This window comes from Euleptes europaea, chromosome 7 (assembly GCF_029931775.1).
Source record: "Euleptes europaea isolate rEulEur1 chromosome 7, rEulEur1.hap1, whole genome shotgun sequence".
In the NCBI taxonomy this organism is placed as follows: domain Eukaryota; kingdom Metazoa; phylum Chordata; class Lepidosauria; order Squamata; family Sphaerodactylidae; genus Euleptes; species Euleptes europaea.
The window spans coordinates 83815036-83842920 of NC_079318.1; the positions used below are offsets into that span (position 1 = coordinate 83815036).

Below are 27885 nucleotides of genomic sequence, written 5' to 3' on the forward strand. Positions count from 1 at the left end.
AGAGAGAGCATGCGAGCGGGTGCGCTGTCTCTCCCCCCGCCCCCGCCATGGAGAATGGCCAGGTCCCCCTTTCCCTTGCCCTCAATGGTTGGGAGGCTAAAGCCTCCCCTCCCCTCTAGCCTCGCGATTGCTGGGCGGGCAGCTCGGTGGTTCCTGCCCCCCCACCTATCAGCTGTTGGGCGGGGCGGGCTTCCTTTGGTAGACCTGGCCTCCGAGTCCCATTGGGAGGCCATGTCAACACACTGGCTTTCTTGGCAGTAGACCTGGACTCCGAGGAGGGGAAAAAGTCCCCCTTCAGAGGCCAGGTCTACCAATTGGCTTTTATGGGCCTCCGGAGGCCAGGTCTACTGCCAAGAAAGCCAATGGGTACACCTGGCCTCCCAATGGGACTCAGCCGGAGGCCAGGTCTACCAATAGGCTTTTATGGCGGTAGACCAGACCTCCAGACGAGGACTGCAGACGGGGAGGGGGAAATGGCAGAGACTTACAATTTAATTTTTATCAATAAATAAGATCACTATTAAGTATGATATCAAGTTTTATTCAGTGTACCTATAGTTTAATTAAGACTTAAAACTTTAATTAAAGATTATTAAGTTAATAAACAGTGTACCTACCTATATAGTTTAAGTTTAAGAAATTTGGCTCTCAAAAGAAATCTCAATCGTTGTACTATTGATATTTGGCTCTTTTGACTAATGAGTTTGCCGACCCCTGCTCTATGGCATTGAAGTCCCTCCCCTCCCCAAACCCCACCCTACTCAGGCTCCGCCAAAAAAACCTCCCACCAGTGGTGAAGAGGGACCTGGCAACCCTACCTGGAAGAGACATCATAGCTTCATCATGACACTCTAGGATTCTTAAAAACTTTATTGGTTTTGGAACACGGTGTATTTCCCCCATTTTTTCCTCTGCCATTCTACCAAGCAGCAGCAGGCAACCCAGGCTGCTGGCGGGAGCCAAACTGCAAGGCTAGAGGCCCTCTAATTTTGGAGCTTTTTAATAATATTTCTCAATTTTTAACTCTTACAGGTCTGCTGCCTCAATATATCAATATAACAATATTCAACTGCTGATTAAGAAAACAAAAACCACCTCTGGTGGCGGGAAGGAGGAAATAACCGTTGGGGGAAAAATGGCTGCTATGCAGAAGGCCATCCCCTATCTATAGGGTTGCCAGGTCCCTCTTCGCCACCAGTAGGAGGTTTTTGGGGCGGAGCCTGAGGAGGGCAGGGTTTGGGGAGGGGAGGGACTTCGATGCCATAGAGTCCAATGGCCAAAGCAGCCATTTTCTCCAGGTGAACTGATCAGTTGTAATAGCAGGAGATCTCTAGCCACCACCTGGAGGTTGGCCACCGTACCTACCTAATCAGCTGGCCAGTGAGGGAACATCAGCAGCAGGGGAGGCCTACACCAGTATCTAAGCGTCATTACCGGCAACGCAGCGATGTCACTTTAAGCATGCACCGGAAGTGACATCATCATATTGCCAGCAATGTGGGGACACTCTGGTATTTTAGCAAAAACTCCATGGTAAAAAAAATGGCTTCTGCCATAAAGATTTTGCCCAAATACCAGTGGCCCTGTGTTGCTGGCGACGCGATGGCATTACTACAGTTGTGCTGAGACACAGGTGTAGGCCTCCCCAGCTGCCAGTACATTTCCCCCATCAACTGCCAGGGTTACCTAGGAGTAGGGTTGCCTACCTCCAGGTACTTAGCACGGGAATTTGGTACAAAAATGCACATAAACAGGTTGCAAAACAGCAAATGTATAATAAGTGATGAAGCTAGAAAGGACAAGACAAGTGTACAACATGAAAACTTAACAACTAAGTAGCTAAATATATACAAATTTACAGGGAAGTATGGAAAAGTCTTGTGGTATACATTTGGAGGTAAAAGTCCTCTTCTGAATTTCAAAGGTAATCAGTTCCAAAGGATATCCAATATAGGTATAAATCCAAGAAAATGGGGGACGCCCATTTCACATAAGTTTTTTCAGCCCCATAGTATATCATCCATTTTGTAGTAAATCAATTACATAGAAAAATAGTCTATTTCAGTTCAACATTCTGCAGCAGTGATGTCAACAGGTTCCCAATGGGATACAAGTATGGCCCTGTGGGAAGCAGGGTGGAAAAACACTTCCCAACAGCATCAGACTTGAGGCAAATAACCTGTGTGGAAGTCTCCTAAGAAACGGACCATGCTGGGTTTGACCAGATAGCTATTGCTCTACGGAAGTTTCGTCTGACTTCATTTTTTCAGGCGTGTCAAAAGAACATCTCTCTATCCCTCTTTCCTCTCAGCAATGTAACATCGCCAACTCTCAGATGGGATATTCCTGGAAATTTTGGGGTGGAGCCAGGGAGGGTAGAGTTTGGGGAGGGGAGGGAACTCATTTAGGGTTACCAGCTCCGGGATGGGAAATACCTGGAGACTTTAGGGGTGGAGCCTGAGGGGGGCAGGGTTTGGGGAGGGGAGGGGCTTCAATGGAGCATAATGCCATAGAGTCCACTTTCCAAAGTGGCCATTTTCTCCAGGTGAACTGATCTCTGTCGGCCGGAGATCAATTGTAATAGCCGATCTCCAGCCACCAGCTGAAGGTTGGCAACCCTAAACTCATTAGAGTCCACTCTCCAAAGCTGCCATTTCCTCCATGGGAGCTGATTGCTGTAGTCTAGAGAGGAGTCGTAATTCTGGAGGTTGGCAACCACACTCGGCACACACCCTGCCTTTCCAATTTTGCGTTCCGCTTCACAATCCTCCCCGGCCTCTTTTGCAGCTTGGGCTGCCGGCTGAGGAACGCTCCTGTCTCTGGAGGAAGCGGCTGGGCCAGAGAGTCCAGATAAACCTGCCGGCACAGATACCTGGGCTTTGCCATGGCTTGCAAGAGATCCACTCCCTCCCTCCCTCCGCTCGCAAATCGCCCTGTCGTATGTCCCTTGTGCAAGGTGGGGCGGTGTGTGGGGATCACTGGGGAAGCGAGGCATGTCAAGTGATGGTCTTTTGCCAACTGCTGAAGACATTTTCATTTCAAAAATGTTTTTGCTGATGTTTGGATATTTTCCTTTGATGGCTTCCTGAAATAATTGTGCTTTATCAACTGCTGCTAAGAGTTAGTGTTAGAAAAACTTTTTTAAAAAGATGCTTTGTGCATTTGCTGTTTGGACAGCATTTTGTAAAATCATTCTTGCTATGGTTATCAAGGGATCAGCTGCTATTTAAATTGGGATTTCTCTGTCCCAGTCATTGTGATAGTTATTTTCAAATTGTTTTCTTTTTAAAGTCGTATTTGACTTTGCGTTGGCTTGAACTCTTGCAAGATGCCTCAGATGTGTTGCCAGGGAGGCAACATCAATATTATAAATAATATTAGTATTTGTAAATGCTGTACTTTGGGCACCAGTTTGAGGTGTGTGTGTGAAAAGCTGGGTAAAAATATAACAAACGACAGCTTACTTGAGATGCATGGAGAACATCTGAGGCTATTTATTTTTTATTGCTGAAACAATGCAATCTGAAAATTTGAGTGGAGCAGTAGGTCGAAGGAGGGGAGCAATGGTTTAGTATCCATAGGGCAAGGGGGGGCAGTTGCCCCCTGGCCAGTGCCCCCTGGGTAGGCCTAACATCAATAGGAGAGCAGTCACAGGTTTTTCCTGTCCGCTGCTGTTATAGAGAGCCAGTGTGGTGTAACGGTTAGTAGTGGTGGACTCTAATCTGGTGAACTGGGTTGGTTTCCCCACTCCTCCACATGAAGCCTGCCAGGTGACCTTGGGCCAGTCAGTTTTCTCCGAACTCTCTCAGCCCCACCTACCTCACAAGGTGTCTGTTGTGGGGATAGGAAGGGAAGGAGATTGTAAGCCAGTTTAATTCTCCATAAAAGGTAGAGAGAATCGGCATATGAAAACCAACTCTTCTTTTTCTTGTATTTATTTAGTTTATTTTATCTATTTTTTTAATTAGATTTTTATCCTGCCCTTTCCCGACTAAGGGAAAGTGGCTTACATCTGAGCAAAATAACATTCAATTAAAATACAAAGTACAAATGTCATATCACTAAAATTCCATTAAAACCTATATTAAATCCTCACAATTTAACAAACTAAGACCAGAAATCCAATGGCGCCATTAATATCAGTATTGGTACCTAGAATCCTTTGTTGGTGCGCGGTTAATAGTTCTATAGCTCAACTAGGGTTGCCAACTGCCAGGTAGTAGCAGGAGATCTCCTGCTAATTCAACTGATCTCCAGCCGATAGAGATCAGATCACCTGAAGAAAAATGGCCACTTTGGCAATTGAACTCTATGGCATTGAAGTCCCTCCCCTCCCCAAACCCCGCCTCCCTCAGGCTACACTCCAAAAATCTCCTGCCGGTGGCTAAGAGGGACCTGGGAACCCTAAGCTCAACCCTTAGGCTACAATCAATCAGAAACATAAAGAGACATCTGAATTCTCAATTCAGGCTGCACTTTTCTCACGTGTATTTCAACACCAAAAATCAGATTTTTACCTTTTTATCCTAACGAGCCCTCTCTGATTACCTTCTACCTCTCTATTAGAGAATGAACCAATATATCTGCCATAGATAGAGTTGCCAGGTCCCTCTTTGCCACCGGCGGGAGGTTTTTAGGGCAGAGCCTGAGGAGGGTGGGTTTGGGGAGGGGAGGGGCTTCAGTGCCATAGAATCCAATTGCCAAAGTGGCCATTTTCTCCAGGTGAACAAATCTCTATTGGCTGGAGATCAGTTGTAATATCAGGAGATCTCCAGCTAGTACCTGGAGGTTGGCAACCCTAGCCATAGAACAACCCTATTGAAGAAGATAACAGTGGTTACTCTGACCTTGTTGCTAGTGGGAAGAGGTTCATTGTATGGCCCATTTTCAGGGACTCCACCCCACCACCCTGTTCTCCGCCATTTGGGCCTCGAGATCCTTGCAAAGGCAGCAAGGCCCTTTGGACCTTGTTGGATGTTGCCCTATTGTTGCTGGTTGCAAAGGGGCCCCCATAACAGTTCAAGCTTCAGGGTCCCAAAAATGCAAGTCTGCCACTACCCACCTTGGAGCAGCAACCTGGTAATTAGGGTTGCCAACGTCGGCATATAAAAACCAATTCTTCTTCATATACCTTTTCCCCTACAGGGCAAGCAGCAGCTCCCTGGGGCTGTTTCAGGTTGGGAAAATGGCAGTGGGAGGGAGGATGAAGCCCTTCTTCTTGTGTTCCATGGTCCCAATCTGAATGGGGACTGCTCATGCCTGGCTCCCAGCACGAACCACATATAGCACATTTGACTCTAAGTCCACTTGGTGGACACGTGTCCTTAACTTCTGCCACTTGAGATCCTTTCCCCCTTTTCCTTAGCATCTGCCACTTGAGATCCTTTAACTGGAGAAGCTGAGAACTGAAACTGAGAAATTCTGCATGCAAAGCAGATGCTCTACCGCTGAGCTGCATCCCCTCCCAAGACGTCACAGTTTATACCAGCACGAGACCTTGGTTAATCTCGTACAATACCTCCTACTTTGACTAGCAGTGACCCCCCAGGTCTTTCCTAGACCTGATGCTGGGTTTTGCATCTAGGACCTTCTGCATACAAACAAAGCATGCCTTCTGCTATGGAGCTATGGCCAAGAATATTTGCAAGCTCTCAGAAGAGCAGGTGGAGGCAGGGATGGGAACGGGGAGGCTCCTGCAAACAGCGTTGCTACCTCATTATTTAACAAAGGGCTCTTTTACATGCAGGGAGAGAAAACAGGCATCCTGGCCCCATAGCCTTGCGAAAAGATTCCCTCCCAGTCCTGAAGATGCTGACGGTAACATTGCGTGTTAGCAGAGAGAGGGGGGAGGATAGTGCAAGAATCTGCCCTTCATAAATCAGATGACGAGCAGGCTTCAAGCACTCTGCGTATCTTCTCCAATGCCGCCCTGTAAGCAAAATGTTTTTGATGCACAGGGTTTCTTCTCTGGGAAAGTTCTTAACCTGGTGACATCAGCAACAGTGTGGCAAATGAAGTTCAGTGTTGGTAAGTGTAAGGTGATACGTGTTGAAAGAAAAAAAATTCTAACTAAATATATGCTGATTGGGTATGAACTGACTGAGATAGAAAGAGATCTTGGGGTTGTAGTGGACAGCTCAATGAAAATGTCGACTCAATGTACAGCAGAAGTGAAACAGGCAAATTCCATGCCAGGGATTATTAGGAAAATGATTGAAAATAACACAACCAATATTGTAATGCCCCTGTAGAGATCTATATATGGTATGTCCACATTTGGAATACTGTGATTGCCTTAACTCCAAAAAGGTATAGCAGAACAAGAAAGAAAAAGTACAATAAAAGGCAACCAAGATGATTAAGGGGTAGTGGTGTCTTCCATATGAGGATAATTTCAGGTGGGTAGCCATGTTAGTCTGTTGTAGCAGAACAAATTTCCATCCAATTTTCAACGGATTTCTAAATTTCCGAAACGAAATTTTCCAAAACGAAATTTTCCATGATATAAGCTTTCATGAGTGAAAATTCACTTTGTCAGATACAACAAAGTCTTGGGAAATTGTGTTGGTTTTTATGGTGCTACTGGACCCGGATTTTGTTTCCTATGAGGAAAGGCTGGAGAATCTAGGTCTTTTGGATTTTTAAGGCTAAGTGGGGACATGACAGAGGTTTATAAAATTATGGACGGGTTGAAGAAAGTAGATAGAGAAAGCTTTTTCTCCTTCTCCCATAATACTAAACTCGAGGGCACCCAATGAAACTGATGGACAATTGATTTAGGACACAGAAAAGGAAATACGTCTTTACTAAATAAGTAATTAAATTGTAGAACTCACTGCCAGTGGACATAACGATGGCCACAAGCACAGAGGGGATTAGACAGATTCATGGAGGATAAGTCCATCAATGGCCACTAGCCAGAGTTACTGAAGGGAGCCTCCAGATGCAGAGGAAGTAATCCTCTTAATATCACTGCTAGGAGGCAGCATCAGGGGAAGCCCTAGGCCTCGGCTCTGTTGGTTGGCCCTCCAGGGGCAACTGGCTGACCACTAGGTGAAACAGAATGCTGGACTTGATGGACCACTGGTCTGATCCAGCAGCTCCTCTGATGTTCTTATGTTCTGATTCTATCCATAAAATGTATCCTGCTGTTAGGAATTTAAAGAAGAATAGGCATGTGTTTAAAAACATACCTCCTTTAAAAAATGCTAATGACAGCAGGGAGTTGGGATTTGAACAGCAAAACGAATGCAGATTGAAGGCTTAAAGCCTCTCTCCTTTTCCTGTGCAGCCCGAGACAAATTGAGGCTGCAGGTGAACCGAGATGCATGATCTTAAAAAAAAAAAAAAAATTTTAACCACGCTGCCACTAAGACTGGAGTCCCACTCAACCTGAAACCATTTGTTTATTGCTTTAATGCACTATAAGCTGCCTTGAAGAACACTTGATCAAAAGCTGAGGTATAAAATAAACAATCCACCATGACTGAGATTCTTTCAGACTATGCGACTGTGCATTGGTACAATATTGAAAATATTGCCAATATAAACAACTGTTTGGCTTACTCCTGCACTTGGACCAACCTTAAACTGTGTGTGTGTGTGTGTGTGTGTTAAATGCCGTCAAGTCGCTTCCGACTCATGGCGACCCTATGAATCAAAGTCCTCCAAAATGTCCTATCTTTGACAGCCTTGCTCAGATCTTGCAAATTGAAGGGCGTGGCTTCCTTTATTGAGTCAATCCATCTCTTGTTGGGTCTTCCTCTTTTCCTGCTGCCCTCAACTTTTCCTAGCATGACTGTCTTTTCCAGTGACTTTTGTCGTCTCATGGCGGGTGTGACCAAAATACGATAGCCTCAGTTTAGTCATTTTAGCTTCTAGGGTCAGTTCAGGCTTGATTTGATCTACAACCTACTGATTTGTTTTTTTGGGCAGTCCACGGAATCCGTAACACTCTCCTCCAACATCACATTTCAAAGGAATCTATTTTCTTCCTGTTAGCTTTTTTCACTGTCCAGCTTTCACACCCATACATAGTAATAGGGAACACGATGGCATGAATTAATCTAGTCTTGGTGGCCAGTGACACATCCTTACACTTCAAAATCTTTTCTAGCTCCTTCATGGCTGCCCTTCCTAGTCTCAATCTCCTTCTGATTTCTTGGCTGCAGTCTCCCTTTTGGTTGATGGTGGAGCCAAGGAATAGAAAGTCTTGAACAATTTCAATTTCCTCATTGTCAACCTTAAAGTTATGTAATTCTCCTGTAGTCATTACTAGACTTGAACTATTTTTCCTTATTTCAGTTATGATTCCATCTCCTCCCTCCAGACTTTCCATTGTATTACTCATAGGCAAATGAACTCCACTGCAGATTTCCAGGAAGCAGAAGAATATTGATTGATTTGAATTTACATGTAGGTCCGGTAGAATTTGTTTTGTTTTTTCTCCCTGTCCCTCCCTGTAAGATGTTGTCACTCAAGAATATGCAGGAGCCGTGGAGAGAGGCCATGGATCCATGGCAGAGCATCTGCTTTGCATGCGGAAAGTTCCCAGGTTCAATCCCCGGCATCTCCAGCTAAAAGGTTCAGGTAGCGGGAGATGCGAAAGACCTCCGCCTGAGATCCTAGAGAACCGCTGGCAGTAACAGTAGACAATACGGACCCCAACTGGGTCTGACTCAGTATAAGGCAGGTTCATGTGTTCATGTGCAGAGAGGGTCTCAGGTGAACAAAGCAGAACTTTATCCAGAATAAGCTGATGGAAATGGGAGTAAGATCCACCAGAGTCCTTCATAGCAGATTGCCCAGGGAACTGCTCCAGATTCTGCTACCCTGGAACTATAATAAAGACTTCTGAATATTGCATTCCCCAATTTTAGACCTAGAAAATCCTAGGATCACTTTATTCTCCCTATCTAATCAATTATACTTTCCAATGTCAGCTCAAAATAGGGATCTTTTCCTGATGCTTAATCAGTTTATTTCAAGGAACCGTTCCTTCTTTGTTTGTTTTAGAAATACTCATGGAATGGAAGCAATTTTACTTTGGCCATTTATGCAGGGAAATTTCCCTGTGGTCACCCCCACCAACGGCTTTGGGGCTTCCTTTTGATTAAGTATGCCTTTCCCGCCCATCAGAGGTCGCCTCGCTCTCCCTGCGCATTTCTGCCTGTTATGCCTTTGTTTTCCAGATGCTTCTTTAGCCCATGGGGAAGTTCCTCTTAAATACAGCGGCTTCTTGTTCTCCATGCAGAGAGAAAAAACCACACTTGTGTGGAAAGAGCTAGATTCACTTCATCATGAAATGCTAACGTTTTGCCTCAGAAACCCTGGGAAGGAATCTAACCCCTCAAACGGGTCAGACCTTGAGACCTGGCAACCCTCAATCAAAACAGCCTTTCTAGCACCATCTTGTTTGCATAGAAGAGGAAACCATGGCACAGGGAGAGGAGACAGGACTTTGTGCCAATCACCGGGCCTTTTCTTTAAGTCCAAGTGCCGCCTCACCAGGAGCCACGTAACAAACCTGATATGTGCTTATTAGGTGGTGTCGGTAAACTGTGTTTGCTTAGGGTTCCGCACTCAGTTGGTAAAGAAAACACCATTGTGAAGGAGCAAAGCCGCCTTTGCAACCCAACTGCATCCGAGACAGAATTTTGCTTCCCGTTCCTTCCCATGCCACCTTTCTGAATCAGGCCTCACACCCAAGGAACGGGCAGCTTGCCAAGAGATACCTGGGCGGTAAACAACATTATTTATTTATTTTAACGTTCTTATAACCCACTCTACCCCAGCAAAGCTGGGCTCAGAGCAGCTCCCATTAACCAGAAAAAAATACAATAAAGCTATAAAACCACATAAAACAATAGGTTAAAACAGCCCTAACAGATAGGGTTGCGAGCTCCAGGTTGGGAAATACCTGGAGATTTTTGTGGCCGAGCCTGAGGGGGGCTGGGTTTGGGGAGGGGACTTCAATGCCATAGAGTCCAATTGCCAAAGCAGCCGTTTTCTCCAGGTAAACTGATCTCTATCAGCTGGAGATCAGTTGTAATAGCAGATCTCCAGCTATTACCTGGAGGTTGGCAACCCTACTAACAGATTAAAATCACATTTACTAAATGGTGCATAAAGTTGTGATATAAGGCCATAGTATGGCCAGCAGGCAGTTCTAAACAAACATATAGCCTGCACTAAAATAGCACTTGGCAATGGTGGAGTAAGGTAGGGAGGCCAGCATTTACAGGAAAACCGTAGCTGACCTCAGCCATAGGCCTGGTGGAACAGTTCTGTTTTACAGGCCCTGTGGAACTCCATAAGGTCCCACAGGGCCCTGGTCTCACTGGAAAGACTATTCCACCAGGCCGGGGCCAGGGCAGAAAAGGCCCTGGCCCTGGTCGAGGCCAGCAAGACACTCTTCGGGCCAAGGACCACCATTAAGTTGGTATTGGATCATCTTAACCTTCTCTGGAGAGTATACCAGGAGAGGCAGTCCCACAGATACGAGGGTCCCAGACCGTGTAATGCTTTAAAGGTCATAACCATCAGCTTAAACCTGATCCGGTATTCCAGCTGGGGCCAGTGCAGATGGCAGAGCACTGGCTTAATATGGGGCCTCAGCGGGGTCCCCGTAAGGAGCCTCGCCGCAGTATTCTGGACCAGCCGGAGTTTCCGGATCAGTTTTGAGGGCAGCCCTATGCAGAGTGAGTTGCAGTAATCTAATCTGGAGGTGACCAGATCACCGTGGATCACTGTGGCTAAGTTGGGGCTGGAGAGGTAAAGCACCAACTGCCGGACCCGACAGAGATGGTAGAAAGCTGTCCAGTCCGCTGCTGTGACCTGTGCCTCCATTGATAAGGAGGCATTACAGGGCACACCCAGGCTCTTGACAGCGGGCACAGATGTTAACTGCATGCCGTCAAGAGCCAGGAGCCGGTACCCCACCACAGAGCCACCCCGGCTGAACCACAGGACCTCCGTCTTCGATGGATTCAATTTCAGCTGGCTTTGACTTAACCATTCAGTCACAGCATCCAAGCACCTGGCCATTGTGTCCAGGGTAGAGTTCAGATGGCCGTCCATCAACAGATAAAGCTGGGTATCATCAGTGTACTGATGACAACCCATCCCGAAACGCCGTACGAGCTGAGCGAGAGGGCGCATATAGATGTTGAACAACATAGGGGAGAGAATCGCTCCTTGCGGCACCCCACACACCAAAGGGCTCCACAGCGATAATTCCTCCTTCAGTGCCATACACTGTCCCTGACCCTGGATTAAGGAGCGCAGCCACTGGAGGGCTGAACCCCGAATCCCAATGTTGGCAAGGTGGTGGTCTAAGAGGTTGTGGTCAACCATGTTGAAGGCTGCCGAGAGATCTCAAAGTATAAGCAGCCCTGACCCGCCTCAATCCAGCTGTCGAAGGAGGTTGTCCGTGAGGGCGACCAGAGCCGTCTCCGACTCATGGCCAGGGCGGAAGCCCGACTGAAATGGATGTAGAACCACCAACATGGGGGCTGCCACAACCAGCATGCCTACTGGTTGGAGCTAAGGGAAACCTAAACTCCATTGAGAAACAAAGACCTTGTCACTCCATCAAAGCCAACTAGGTAGGAGGACTTACTGGTTGGTCTAGCAATAGAGATGTCAACCTCCAGGTAGGACCTGGGGGTCCCCCAGAATTACAGCTCCTCTCCAGATTACGGAAATCAGTTCCCCTGGGGAAATTGGATGCTTTGGAGAGTGGACTCTATGGCATTGTCCCCCGCTGAGGTTCCTGTCCTCCCCAGGCTCCATCCCCAAATCTCCAGGAGTTTCCCAGTCTTGATCTGACAACCCTATCTAACAATACCTTTTGACACAGTAGTAACATAAGGATTCCATAGTATTTATTTATTTTCTTCATTTATACGCTGCCTTTCTCTCCAGTGGGGACCCAAAGTGGCTTACATAGTTTTCCTCCCTTCCATTTTCTCCTCACAACAACCCAGTGAGGTAGGTTAGGCTGAGAGCGTGTGACTGGCCCAAGGCCATGAAGCAAGCTTCCATGGTAGAGGGGAGATTCGAATCTGGGTCTCCCAGATCCTACATTTGACAGTAAGCACTACTGCCAATTACAAAGCAGTGTTTCAGGGGGTGGGGACTCAAATGCTCCCTGGGTTTTTTGTCTCCCAGCCGAAGTTCTTTGTCACATAAAAATGGGTTTAAAAACTAGGCTTGGGTTTCTTCCCCCCCCCCATTCTGTTCCTTTAAAAGAGCTCCTTTTGTGAAATGGGTTTTACCACGGCACTTGAGTTTCCATGGCGGGAGGGGGGGAAACTGGGTGTTTTTCTCATAGTAAGCGCTACAGCCAGTTACAAAGAAGCATTCTCAAGGGGCGAGGAGACACTTCCAGATTTGAGCTTGGTGACCTTTGCTGGTACATAGCAATTTTTGAATTCACTAGAGAAAAGTGTGGGTCGAGCGAGCATCGAACCCTAGGTAAAACTCCCATGCATAAACAACTAGGGTGACCTTTTTGGGCAGGGTGGTGTCTCATCTTGTGACCTCTGCTGCACACCTGTGATGAGCCACATCTTATGAATGCTCCAAGATGTGCCGCAGTTGGGGGTGGTCTCAAACATGAGGCATTGGTCACGAGAGGAGGTATCACCACACCAAAAAGTGGCAACGGCGAGTGGTGACTTTTAACCGTGTCATGTCGTTTGGCCTTCTCCGTCACCTCTTGGACAGGACCGGACAGATTGGCAGGAAAGGGAGGCATGCTGGATGTCCAAAAGAGAACAAGGGTGGAGACTGATATGACCAGCTGTGGTGGAGAATATTTGAACACACCCTCATTGCCCTGAAACACAACTCATAATCTGGCAAGGGAAGCTTTGACTCAAGTTGAAAGCTTAAACCCTGAAACTCTTGTTGGTCTCTAAGGTGCTACTGCAGGAGTCCCCAGCATGGTGCCTATGGGTGCCATGGCACCCACTGGCACCTTTTCTGGTTGCCACCAAGTATTTTTAGGAAGCTGGTGGAGCCATGTAGGGCTTTTATCCAGCAAGGCTTCTGATGGACGATTGGAGATTTGACTGGCAGTGCAGATTTTTAAAAATGTTGCTTTGACAGCAGCTGTCAGCACAGCACAAGGATATACGCATTACTGAATTTCAGTGGTCATTTTGTGGCTGGCTCTGCCTCCTGCGGCAGCCATTTTGTGGCAGCCATTTTGTTGCTGCGCCCATCACACCGTGACAGAATTCCAAATGTGCCCACAGACTTAAAAAGGTTGGGCAGCCAAAAAAACCAAATCAGTGCGTTATAGATCAAATCAAGCCTGAACTGACCCTAGAAGCTAAAATGATTAAACTGAGGGTGTTGTATTTTGGTCACATTATGAGAAGACAAGAGTAACTGGAAAAGACTATCATGCTAGTAAAAGTTGAGGGCAGCAGGAAAAGAGGAAGACCCAACAAGAGATGGATTGACTCTATAAAGGAAGCCACAGCTCTAAATTTGCAAGATCTGAGTAAGGCTGTCAAAGATAGGACGTTTTGGAGGACATTGCTTCATAGGGTCGCCATGAGTCAGAAGCGACTTGACGGCACTTAACCCACACACATACTTTGAAAGAGAGCTGGCATGGTATAGTGGTTAAGGTGTTGGACTAGGACCTGAGGAACCCAGGTTTAAATCCCCACTTGCGTCATGAAAGCTTGCTGGTTGACCTTGGGCCGGTCACACTCTCTCAGCCCTGACCCCAGCTAGTTTTTGGATGGGAGACCTCCAAGGAATACCAGGGTCGTGACGCAGAGGCAGGCAATAGCAAACCACCTCTGGACATCTCTTGCCTTGAAGACCCTCCTGGGTTGCCATAAGTCAGCTGTGACTTGACAGCAAAAAAACCAAACAAAATATACCTTTAAAACTGCAAGCAAAGCTGTTCCTGTCAGGGCATCAACAGGGGGAAAGCTTTATGGGCTGAATTTGTGCAAATCAAGCCTGAACTGACCCTAGAAGCTAAAATGATTAAACTGAGGGTGTCGTATTTTGGTCACATTATGAGAAGACAAGAGTCACTGGAAAAGACAATCATGCTAGGAAAAGTTGAAGGCACCAGGAAAAGAGGAAGACCCAACAAGAGATGGATTGACTCTATAAAGGAAGCCACAGCCCTCAGTTTGCAAGATCTGAGCAAGGCTGTCAAAGATAGGACATTTTGGAGGACTTTGATTCATAGGGTCGCCATGAGTTGGAGGCGACTTGACAGTACAAGAAACTGGCCAGCCAAATTGCTCATTACATTTTCTCATTTCAGGAGTAAAACATTCCTTCTCCCTCACCTCTGGATGACCAGGGCTGGTAACAGGCTTGCTTCGAGCACAATGCATTCCATGCTCATGGAATTTGTATGCATTAAAGTCAACTCCGAACACAATGGAACTCATCTCCAACCCTTAAAATTTGACATCTGAGCATGTATAGCCGCAGGAGTCGTTCTCACTGAAGCAGTAAGCTTTGGTGGGCTGCACCTTTTCAGGCGGGGGGCTTACATGACGAAACACTCCATACATATTTCTTGAACAAAGGAAAGTACCATGTCAGGAACGAGCCCTGACTAGAAGCAATCGTCTTCCTGACATGTTAGCTTTCTGGGTATAGAAAATGTGTTGGTATCAAGGAGCATTTAATCATGTGAGACCCCTTACACACGCACACACACACCTGTGGTATGAAGTTGAACAACCTAGGCATAAGTTGACCATTCCAGTGAGAAGCAATATATTTACATTTTGTTTTATATTTACTTCATGTTGTGATAAGGCCTCAGTCTGGAAGTCAAACCAGAGCGTACAACTGGCATTTCCAAAACAGTTTATTTATTTATTTAACTAATTTATACCCCGCCTTTCTCCCCAATGAGGACCCCAAGTGGCTGACATCATTCTCCTCTCCTCCATTTGATCCTCACAACAACACTGCGAGGTTGGCTAGGTTAAGAATGGGTGACTGGCCCAGGTTCACCCAGCATGTTTCCATTCGAACTGGGGTCTCCCAGATCCTGGCCCAACACTCTAGCCAAAAGCCTTCCATCAGACTTTATATGAGGGGAAACAATTCTTTGGGCCGCAATAACAGACATAAACTTGGAGCAGCACTCATTTTTGTTGTTATGTTACGGACTTTTACAGAAAAATGCCTTTGTTTCAGAGTTTAAGAACAGTGAGAGTCAATATAGCTAATTTTCAACGTCGCCCCCTTTGCAGATACTTAAATCTGAAGACTGGGGCCAGGTAGAGATAAGCAAGCTTTTTTTACAAACTTGGGGAATCCCCAAAGTTTTCAGGAAAATATGAAAACTTTTTAACAGCTTGAGGAATTAAACTCCCCTCTCCCCAACAGAGGAACATTGTCTGTGCACACGCAGAGCTCCTCTGCTGAGGCCTGAATAGCCTTGTGGTAAATTGAGGCTGCATACACCTAAAACTTGCGTTTCAGGGATGGACCAAGACATGTGATCTTCATCTTGTCTGTTTGAGCCTCATGTTATTTCTGAACAAGATGAAGATTTTAATCCACATTAATGTTTGTGAGCATGGAAGGAGGTGCTGTAGTAATTAATAGCAAGTACAATGATGTGGTTACAGAGACATGCCCCCAGTTATTTGGAGAGCCAGTGTGATGTAGTGGTTAAGAGTGTTGGACGAGTATCTGGAAGACCCAGGTTCAAATCCCGACTACAGCCATGGAAGCTCACTGGGTGACTTTGGGCTAGTCACACACTCTCAGCCTAACCTACCTCATAGGGTTGTTGTGAGGATAAAATGGAGAAGAGGAGAACAGTGTACACTGCTTTGGGTCCTCATTGGGGAGAAAAATGGAGCATGAATGAATGACTGAATAAATGAATGAACGAACGGTTGGCTAGTTGAATACTATTGTTTGACTTCCAGATTGAGGCCTTGTCACTAAGGTTTGGATCCTGCCTAGGATTTGGGTGCGAGGAATGCGTGACATTTGTTGATTCCTCCTTTCCACAGGAGACCTCTAATTTGGGGTCATCCATCTACAGGAGCAGCATTTCAGCATTCAGGGGCCAATTTTGAACAGAAAACATTCCATTTTATGAGCTCCCCACTTTCAGTCTAAAGCAGTTCAACCCAGACACAGGCTTTATCTCCTCTGTGAGAACAAGGAATTATCTATGGCATGTACACCTGAAAATGATTTGTGACCATGACATCTTTGCTGTACGAGCCCTGACTTGTCACTTTGTAAGAAAAAGATGCGATTACACGTCCGGTGAGTAAGTGTACTAGTTGCATTCTGAATAAAGTTTTCAAACTCTCTGCAAACGCCTGGAGTGAAGTTTATTATTCCTGAGATGCAACGGAGTCATAGAGTCTGACACTCCATTGACCAAGGAGGGTGTACACTGGCATCTTGACAAATATTGCACTGCTGTCGGACAAGGGTCAACCAGTGCAGAGATACAGCAAAATTACATACAGAGGGATACTAGGAAAAGGCCAGAACAGTAAACCATGCAGAGAGACACCAGGCAGGCTCCTTTGTAAGCTAGTCACTAAGTTCACCAGAGTCTCACCAGAGTCCCACCAGAGAGCCAGCATGGTATAGTAATCAAGAGCGGTGGACTCTAATCTGGTGAACCAGGTTGGTTTGCCCACTCCTCCACATGAAGCCTGCTGGGTGACCTTGAGCTAGTCACATTTCTCTCAGAACTCTCAGTCCCACCTACCTCACAAGTCTATTGCGGGGTGAAGAAGGGAAGGCGATTGTAAGCCAGCTTGAGACTCCTTAAAAGGTAGATAAAATCAAGGTATAAAAACCAACTCTTCTCTTCTTCTTCTAATCACTGAACAGATTTTTCTCCTACCAAACAGACTAACTTCTAAGAACGTAGCTCTTGTATCTCACCTTATTGCCATAAGCACTCTGTTGTCTGCCCTGCCTCATTGAATCTCAGTTTACAAACCTACAAGCAGTAAAGGATGGAGTAGAATTTCACATATTCGTTTGAAATAACAAACACATCTTGGATCATTTTCATAAATAAACTTCCAGTGATCCCTGGCCCTTATACATTTCCGAGCTTCTGTCATAATCCAGAAATATCAGAAATCACAAGCAGAGTGTGGGGTCATCAGAACGGGGCCTGATGCCTCAAGGCAGTCCCATCTTCCATGGCTTGGACTAGGGTTGCCAACCTCCAGGAGATCTCCCAGAATTACAACTGACAACGGAGATCAGTTTCCCCGAAATAAATGGCAGCTTTAGGGGGCAGACTCAGGGTGTTATACCCTGCGGAGGTCCCACCCCTCCTCTAAACGCCGCCTCCCCAGGCTCCACTCTAAAATCTCCAGGAATTTCCCACACAGTTGGACCTTAGTTTAGACCCTAAACCTTGCTTCTCCACGCACTGAGTTACAAGGGTCAGTCTTCTAGCTCAAAGCACAGTCCTTGCCACAGAGGACTGCCTCCACGACAGACAACAAAAACAAACAGAACTCAGGTTTAGGATTCATATGCTCCAGCTGCCCCTATTTCCTGACTTTTTTTTCTTGATTAATCCGGCCTTTTATGCATGGCCGTTTCCAACGCAGTCACCCCTCCAACCCGCATTTTGCCCGTGTTTTCAAATTCGAGATAAAACAGGTCTCTGAAATCGCAGGCAAAACGCGGGGAAACGCAGGGGGGAGTAAGGCGACTTCTGACGGTTGGAAACGGCATGCATAATCAAAATGAAGACCTGAGGTCTTGGAGGAGTGACAGTTGAGTGAAACAGCCTTGCATAAAAGAGCTCCCCTGTTCTAATTTTGTCCCATTAATTGCTTTGGGGGGTTATTTAAATTTTGTTAGTGTGATCCCCTTCTTTAAGATCCATCTCCTTCCATGGCACCTTCAAAAGTTAAATCTCTAAGAATTTTGTCTTTGGGTATGCATGCCTTGGGGAGGGAAGGTGGCATGGTAAAGCCCGATCTCATCAGATCTTGACAGCTGAGTAGGGTGGTTGGTACTTGGAGGGGAAACCACCAAGGAAGGCTCTGCAGAGGAAGGCAATGGCAAACCAACTCTGCTTCTCACCCGCCTTGAAAGTCTCTTGCTGGGGTCACCGTAAGTTGGTTGTAACTTGATGACACTCACGTGCATATGTATACATGCCTTAATGAATGCATACACATGAACGGTAAGGCTCCATACAGTGTGCAGGCTGCAATTTCATACCCTGCAGAAACTGAGATTTCTTCTGAACGATGATAGTGGCCATTTATGCATGAGTACTTCCACCCACATTCATCCCGGGCTGTCTCGGTTGTTTCTTGGAGTTATGCAAGAGTTTTCTGTCCATTCGAGATGACCTTACACTCAGCAAATCTCGGATCTTCCTATCCCTCTTATAACCTGACTCTCCGATCTGTCTTGAGATCAGCCCGGGTGAAATGTCCGTGCATAAGCCCAATCACGCGACAGGGAAGCTGGGTGTGTGTGATGTTTTTCTCCCAGCATGCACCACAGCCAATTACAAAGCAGAGTTTAAAGGGGCAGGACGCAGATGCTTCCTGCTGGACGTTTCTCTCACAGTAAGCACAGTAAGCACTACAGCCAATTACAAAGCAGCGTTTCAAGGGGAGGGGACCCAGAGCTTGGTGGCTGCTGGTGCATAACAAATTTTGGATTCGCAAAAGAAAAGTGTGGGTCCAGCAAGCAACAAACCCCAGGTAAAACTCCCATGACCAGTATCTCATCAGAGAAGTCCAATTTTCTGATCTATCTTTCAACAAAAGTACAAGCACCATTTCCGCTTATAAATCAACGGAGAACAGGCAACAGCAGGATAAACTATTGTAGGATGCATCAAATGGGCCAGTGCTTTCACCAATGCGTGACAGAGGGTTGGCTTGGGCAGTGACCTTTGGCATGTGAATCAGGGTGCTAAAAATAGATCCTATTTCCATTTGAAGGGATCTTTTCCGGTACAAAACGCATCATTATTGCATAACGCCAGAGCATGCAGCTAAGTCGATCCTGATTGCTACTTAAAAAAAAAAAGGATATTCAAAATTATACACTTGTCATTCTAACCAGGAGGGCCCAGAACACGCTGTGCCAAGCCACACTATGGCATGAAAAAAGAATGTGGGAAAACTCCTACAAGGCTCAGTCCCAAGGCTCAGTAGCCACTTAATAAACAGCTAGGCAAAAAAAATAATATTTCCCAGCCCTAAATCAGTCATTATATCACTCCATAAATCTGAGTTGGGAATTAGTTTTTGACATTCATGACTTTGAACTTTGTCAGAACCAGGTATGAAAGGTTTGTCATTTTTATGGGTGGCTCATCTTAACAATTCTTAGCACATATGCTCTGGAATGTTGAAAATGTGTACTGTCTATTAACTTCTTGTGATCTTTACAACAACCACCTTGCAAGGTGGGACAGCGGTTTTCACCCCCATATTAAACCTTTTGAGATGTTAATGGGAACTGTATAACCACAAACAATAGGAGTGCAGGCTTCCCCTATTCCTCCCATCTGATATGTTATGTGAACATGAGCAATATGATAACCATCTTCAGGTACTTGAAGGGCTGTCATATAGAGGATGGTGCCGAGTGGTTTTCTGTTGTCCCTGAAGGTCGGACCAGAACCAACGGGTTGAAATTAAATCAAAAGAGTTTCCGTCTAGACATTAAGAAGAATTTTCTAACAGTTAAAGCGGTTCCTCAGTGGAACAGGCTTCCTCGGGAGGTGGTAAGCTCTCCTTCCCTGGAGGTTTTTAAGAAGAGGCTGGATGGCCGTCTGTCAGCAATGCTGATTCTATGACCTTAAGCAGATGATGAGAGGGAGGGCATCTTGGCCATCTTCTGGGCATGGAGTAGGGGTCACTGGGTGTGTGTGTGTGGGGGGAGAGAGCTGTGAATTTCCTGCATTGTGCAGGGGGTTGGACTAGATGACCCTGGTGGTCACTTCCAACTCTATGATTCTGTGATTCAATGCAACTATTTACTATATGCGAACAGCTTCGGTTTGTGCTAACTCATTGCTCGATTTTTCAGGGTTTGCTGTTACTCCCACTGAGCTGTACATGCAGATTAAATACACACGTTGCCCCTATTCACACAACTCAGTGACCACATGTATATGGAGAATCATGGGGAAGTATATGTGCAGCTGGTGGATTCCCAGTATGGGTTACTGTAATGTCTGAAAAGCCCTGTTGTAGAGCTGAAACTGAAAAAGCGTACTTGGTCTAAGGCTACCTTGTCCATTTCCCCCCACAGTGTGAAAACAATTGGGGAAGGGTGTGATTCTTACCAGACCAATAGCCCTTGAGGAAAGGGGTAAGCATCCATCTCACTGTTACTACAGTCAAATTTTGAGTCCTCCACAGCTATGGTAAAGAGAAAAAAGGGAGTTGGAGCCATTGAAAGCCATGGCTCAGTGGCAGTGCATCTGGTCCCAGGTTCAATCACGAGCATCTCCCCTTAAAAAGATCAAGTATTAGGCGTTGTGAAAGAACTCTGTCTGAGACCCTGGAGAACTGCTGGCAGTCAGAATCAATAAGTTTGATTTCGATGGACCAAAAGTATAAGGAACCTTCATATGTTCAAGCACCCCATTTTCAGTAATATTTCATTCATGAAACAGTTTCCTTATTCACAGATCCCTTATTCATGCATTTTGTTATTCATTGTTATTCCTAATATATTTAAAATATTTAATATTTGATACCTTGTACCTAAGGTAGCTCACAACAAAACATATATATATATAATTAGAAACTCAAACTTTAAAAATATATGAAAACATTAGCCCTCACTCTCCATTGCCCTCATTTGCCCTCAGTGACCCCACCCAAATCAGATGGGTTGTGAGTTTATTTCCTGACATTCAGTGATGTCATCACAGCATATGTGGCATCATGATAACATCTTGTCCCCTGACTCTTTCTGAGCGGCTGGAAACACCTCTGAAGACATCTAACACAAGTTCTGTTTTCCAGCTCTGACTGCAACCAAGAAACCAGAAGGAGGCTGAGCCCGGAAAGGGCAGCCATGAAGGAGATAGAAAAGTGTAAAGATGTGTTGCTGGAGACCAAGATCAAGACAATTCATACCATAGTATCCCCCATTACTATGTATGGGTGGGAAAGCTGGAAAATGAAGAAAGCTGACAGGGAAAAAAATTGATTCATTTGAAATGTGGTGCTGAAGAAGAGCTTTACAGACCACCAAAAAGACAAACCAGTGGGTTCTAGATCAAATCAAGCCTGAACTCTCCCTAGAAGCTAAAATGACTAAACTGAGGCCATCGTACTTTGGTCACACCATGAGAAGACTGGAGTCACTGGAAAAGCCAATAATGCTAGTAAAAATTGAAGGCAGCAGGAAAAGAGGAAGGCCCAGCATGAGATGGGTTGACTCAATCAAGGAAGCCACGGCCCTCAGTTTGCAAGACCTGAGCAAGGCTGTTAATAATAGCACATTTTGGAGGTCATTAATTCATAGGGTTGCCATAAGCCGTAAGCGACTTGACTGCACTTAACACAGGCACAAACACAGTAATAGAACTAAAGCAATGCTACCAGATACCCAAAATTGCCGTTGCAGTGGCTTGAGGCTAGTGCAGTGGGGGTTATCCACCCCTATCTTGATTGTACTGTGGTTGCAATAAGGCTCTTTAAAAAGAGGGATCAGATCCTGTGGGGAAATTGGAGCACCCAAGAAAAAAACACTGAGGGGAGGGGCTGTGGCTCAGTGGTAGAGCATCTGCTTGGCATGCAGAAGGTCCCAGGTTCAATCCCCGGCATCTCCAGTTAAAGGGACTAGGCAAGGAGATGATGTGAAAGACCTCTGCCTGAGACTCTGGAGAGACACTGCTGGTCTGAGTAGACAATACTGACTTGGATGGACCGAGGGTCTGGTTCAGTATAGGGCAGCTTCATGTGTTCATGTGTAATGTTACATTTTAAAAAAGTGACTATTCATCAATCTCAGTGTTTTCTGAGAAAAAAAACCCACCTTGTCAAAATTAGCAGTGTTTTCTTTTCAGTCTGAACTTTGAAACCACACTGTTGAGTATTCACCGTATCTGTTTTTCCAGCTCTGAATGTACTAATAAAACATGGAGCAACGCTGCTAGACATGTAATTATACAATTGCCGCAACTGCTAGTGCAAACAGAGTGTTAAGGTTCTTTTTGTGTGGTGCTTTACTAGTACGCGAGAAGAGTGGGGCGTGCGCATTGGCGAAACACCACGCAATCCTACCAACAGTCACATCAAGAATGCAGTGTTTCACCGGTGTGCATGTGCTCATCAGAAACTGTGGCAAGCTGGACAGGCGGCAACTCTGGTAATAGTTTTAGCAGTTACAAGGCGGAAAGGAACTCAGCACAGAGCAGATATCCTCTGGAACAATAAAGAACAGTCTGGCAACCATATAGCCTGCCCATAATCTTCACTAGGTGCTTGCATGTACAAGTATTATGGGAGAGGGAGAAGCTCTCTTTAACCACATTTGCCAACCCAGGCATAATTTTAGAAACCTCTTTCATGCCCCCCCCCCCTTAGTGGTCTTTTATCTAAACTACAGGGAAGGGACTTTCTGCTGTAGCCTTTTAAGGAGAGCCATGGCCAGTCTGAGGAGACACTTACTGACCTAGGTGGACCAATAGGCACCTCACATGCAGGAGAAGAAGGTGTCAAAATGTTGAGAGAGTAGAATGGACTGTGGGCAGAAGAGTTTTAAAACGTCCCGCAAGCAAAGAGAGGAACTATTATCCTTCTTCTTGCTGGGCTACTTTTCTGCTTGCATGGAGGGTTTTTTTTTAAATACAGGTGAATAATCAGAGCTGGAAGCTGCGACCTGAAGTGCTGCAAGCCATTCTACCTCTTGAGAGCTCTGCCACCATTCTCCTTCATGTGTGCATTACATACATGTGGGCATTGTACACCTTACTGCCAAGCTGCTGCAGTTATACAGTTGTTTAAGTAGGGTTGCCAGGTCCCCCCTTTCCTACAGTGGGAGGTGTTTTTTGGCGGAGCTGGGGCGGGGATCACCCGGAAACAGTGCATCATGGCGGGCCGCTTTACCACTCAACCTCCCCCAGCGTTTTGGGGGTTTGAGTGGTAAAGCAGCCAGTCGCGATGCAGCGCTTCCAGGTGTAAATCAGAAGTGACATACGTCGCATGCAATCCCCTCTCCTGAACTGGCCGATTGCCTGCTAATCCAAGTGACCTGGCAACCCTATGCTTAAGGGTGAGGGAAAGAAGAAGAAGAGTTGGTTTTTATATGCTGACTTTCTCTACCACTTAAGGGAAACTCAAACTGGCTTACAATTACTTTCCCTTCCCCTCCCCACAACAGACACCCTGTGAGGTAGGTGGGGCTGAGAGAGCTCTAACAGAGCTGCAACTTGCCCAAAGTCACCCAGCTGGCTTCGTGTGTAGGATTGGGGAAACAAATCCAGTTCACCAGGTTAGCCGCCGCCGCTCATGTGGAGGAGTGGGGAATCAAACCCGGTTCTCCAGATCAGAGTCCACTGCTGCAAACCACCGCTCTTAACCACTACACCACACTGGCTCTCTGTATGCGCACAAGAGGCTGTCCCAGTTCTGACTGTGTGCCAGGACTCTATCTGAGGACTGGAAACAAATTGTGGGGCTCAGCCGTTACCCAAATTTACAGTGCAGTCCTAAACGGTAACACACTTCTAAGCCCATTGACTTCAATGGACAGCATGGTGTAATTTTGTGAAGGACTGCACTTGAATCCCACTGGGGAAGAAGCAGTGACATGAAGATATGCTGCTGCTTTCTATTGAATCAGAGCAATGGTCCACCTAGCTCAGTATTGTCATTCATTCATTCATAGACCTTTATTGGCATAAAGCTCAGTATTGTCTACCCTGGCTGGCAGTGGGTCTCCAGGGTCTCAGGCAGAGAAAAATCTTTCCCAGCACCCAATATCCTTATTTATCCAAATGCTGCCATCCCTCCTTAGACCTTTGAAGCAGAAAACTACGGTTGCCAGCCTTCCTTCCTTCCTTTTATCCCTTAGAAGCTCCTTGATCAATTGATCTTGAGCAGCATATATCTAGTGTTGGAGGGATATAAGGACTGAAACAAATCTTGCCACTGACAATGTAGCCTTAGGGTCCCTATCACTTATTAAAAAAGGCATTATGTCAGTCACAGAGGCATTGGATTTGTATGTTAAAAGTGGGGAAATATAGTGCGATCGAAGTTCCTTGTAAAAGTGGCATTCCAAAAGGGCTAATGAGTCAATAGAGCCAGAAGAGCAAGGGCAGATCCTGTCTGAGTATGGTATATTCAGAATTCTGCCCTGCATTACCATAGAAGGGTTAGCATTCAATCTAGCCAAGCAAAAAGCTCTACAGGGACGAGGAGTTGTTAGATAATATGTATAGGCAGGCAGACCACGTGGAGGGGGTATTCCGAAGAACTGGGATGAACAGACACGACGAGCACGAAAAGTAGTGCTGTTATAATCGAGCTCTTTAATGCGCTTTTTAATTTTGGCAAAAGCTTCAGTTTTCCCAAGATCTGATAACATATCCTGCGAAAAGCCTCCAGGTGGTGGCTGGAGATCTCCCGCTTTTACAATTGATCTCCAGATGACCAAGATAGTTCCCCTGGAGAAAATGGCTGCTTTGGAGGCTGGACTCTATGGCATTATGCCCTGCAGAGGTCCCACTCCTCCCTAACCCCTGCCCTCCCCAGGCTCCACCCCCCCCCAATCTCCAGGTATTTCCCAAGCCAGAGCTGGGAACACTACAGGTAACCAACAATTCAAAATAAAAGAAATAAAAACTGCAATTGTTAAAAAAAACTGTTAAAAAGATAACAGATTCAGCCACTTACTGTCAATGGTCCTAAGTTTGGCCTCAGGCCAAAAGGCATATATGCCAGACCAAAGGAAATGATTTTTATTTTGCTTGTGGAAGGATAATAAAGAGATTTCATTGTAAGCCTCTTGAGGTAGCCCATTCCAAAGGGAAGGAGTTATAACAGGGAATTAGTCTAAATGAGGATGTTCGTACCTGTTAGGCAGAGGGCACAGAAAGAAGCTTATAAGTTTATATAGGAAGAGTCCTTCCGAGAGGCGGCTCCCAGGTCATGAAGGGTTTTATCAGTAAGAAGCAGCACCTTAAACTGTGCCTTGGTACAAATAGGTTGGTGCAAAGTAGGCAGTATGTGCTCACTGCAGCCCACACTTAACACTGCCTTGCCCCAACTGAATTTTCTGAGTTAGCTCCAAGGGCAGCTCCACATAGAATGTACGACAGTAGTCCAGCCTTGAGGTAACTGCAGCATGGATCAGTGTGGCCAGGTCAACTGAATCTAGATGGGGAGAAAGCTTCCTAATTAGATGTTAATAGTTGATAGTACTCCTGGTAAATACTCCAGCCTGGAGTTTCAAAGAGCAAGGCTGGGTCCTGGAGCACTCCCAAACTCTTTACTGGATCAGATAAAGATAATTAACAGGAGTCCAGTGACTTTTATAAATTGTGGTAAGAAATGTTGTAACACTTAGGGTGCCACTGGGCCTCTTTCATTTTGCTGCTACAGACTGATTTTGCTGCTAGGGATGCCAACCTCCAGGTACTAGCTGGAGATCTCCTGCTGTTACAACTAATCTCCAGCCCGTAGAGATCTGTTTGCCTGGAGAAAATGGCCGCTTTGGCAATTAGACTCTATGGCATTGAAGTCCCTCCCCAAACCCCTCCCTCCTCAGGCTCCACCCCAAAAACCAGAAGTGCTGAAGCACTGTTGAGAGTGCGTGACCCCCCCCTCCACTCCAAAAACCTCCCGCCGAAGAAGAAGAGGGACCTGGTAAGCCTATAGGTGGATGAGATGCTACAAAGGTCACAGAAAAGAATGCTGCATCACCACCATTGCTGCCACCACCTTTCAATGGGCTGCATGGCATGTTCAGCACAAATCTTCTGCCAATGATGCAACAGTCATCATCCAACCTGTTTCAGATGCACAGGCTCCCTATAATATCACAGAACAAAGGCCCTACAAGATGAGCAGGGAGAGTGCAGTGGACAGGACCGGTCTATTGCCCCAGCCAGTTCAATATTCTGCTACAGGACTCAAAAAAGTCATCATTAAGACTCCCCATATCCTCCAGAGCTTTCTGGAAAACAGCTAAGATGCATGGCTCTCCAAGGGCAGACCAGTTTAATAAGTCTGCTTCCCTTGAAGAATGGAAGGTCAACAGATCATGAGAAGAAGAAGGGTTGGTTATTATATGCCGACTTTCTCTACCACTTAAGGCAGAATCAAACCGGCTTACAATCACCTTCCCCTCCCCACAACAGACTCCCTGTGAGGTAGGTGGGGCTGAGAGAGCTCTTAAGAGAACTGTGACTAGCCCAAGGTCACCCAGCTGGCTTCATGTGTAGGAGTGGGGAAACCAACCCGGTTCACCAGATTAGAAACCGCTGCTCATGTGGAGGAGTGGGGAATCGGACCGGGTTCTCCAGATCAGCGTCCACCTCTCCAAACCACCGCTCTTAACCATTACACCACACTGGCTCTCATCTAACCATGACAAAGCCTTTACATCCAGCTCCTTAAACAGATCACCAGAAACCTGCTCGGTACAAAACAGTAGAAAGCAAATGACCAACTCTGTCCTGATACTCACTGGGTGACCTTGTGCCACTCTCCTTCCTTCAGTATAATCTATCTCACCTGGTTGTTGTAAGGACAGAAGATGACTGACCCTGCTTAGCTTCCAAACTCTAATGAGACTGGCCTAGCGTGGGCTACGTAGGCTGTTCCTCGGAGGAAGGACAAAATAAAAATGCACTAGACAAATAGATGTTCAATGTATATTGCTTTTCATTTGTAGGACCAAAACAACCAGGGACAATTTTGCAGTTGGAATGAAGGCTATGATATCATTCCTGAGCATGACCAGACAAGGAGGCATGGATACTGAAATCCTCCAGGACTATCAGCCAAAGGGTCTCCAACACCAGGCTCAAGGCCACCTTTTCCACCAGCTCAGCCATGGCACACCCTGGCAAAATAGGTGGATGGTACAACTAGTAAGATTCCTAATCTTTCCTTGGAGCTCAACGCATGAAACATACCATCAAGATCAGCCACTGCCTACACTACAGAAGGAGAACAGCTCTTAGTAGATTATCACTACTCCCACTCATTGTCCCTTCAAACAAGGTTGAAGAAAGACCACATACCAAGGTGAGTTCTCCTGATGTACATTTGACCACGAGTGTAGTTGCACACCTGTTACCCGACACATGTTGGGGATGTATCATGCAGTTTGGCCCTAAGGACGTCACTTCTACATAAGGGAAAAATTTTGCTGTCTGGTCTGCCTGTTGTACTGCTTGTACAGACACTGATAAAATAGTTACTCCTGCTAGTACAGAAGACATCTCGATGGAATATCTAAAACGACTCTGTCCAGGGTTTCACCCCCCTGGCATCATAACCAGAAGTCTTAATTGGAAGCTGAGAATAAAAAAAAAAATTCAATGCTCATCTTCCCCCGAGCAACTCACTTAGGTAGGGTTATGCCATATTTCATTTAATGAGAATAAATATTAGTGCAAATTTGCATATTGAAAATGCATCAAATTATCAATTAGATAGGCATCCTCATTCTCTGTGATTCAGGCCTGCCCTAATTACATTTTACGACCTACTTTCATTTCAAATTTCATTTTATGATTCCTTCCACCTACTTTTAATTAAACACATCATCCACTGGAATGCATTTGAACTTTTCAATTTGATATATGGATTTTTGTGGACTGGAATGTTTACCGATTAATGAATGTCAAAGGACAATTTCAAATTAAGATTCAGACAG

The 27885-nt window shown here is 45.8% G+C and overlaps 1 protein-coding gene across 1 annotated transcript in view; it reads right to left on the reverse strand.

Moving 5' to 3' along the window:
- NECTIN4 (nectin cell adhesion molecule 4) overlaps window positions 1-11046 on the reverse strand; it is a 42484-nt gene extending 31438 nt beyond the window's left edge. The window contains exon 1 of the mRNA XM_056853450.1: window positions 10740-11046. Within this exon, the coding sequence (XP_056709428.1) occupies window positions 10740-11046 (307 nt within the window). The remainder of the gene's footprint in view (window positions 1-10739) is intronic.
- Between the last annotated feature and the right edge of the window lie 16839 nt (window positions 11047-27885).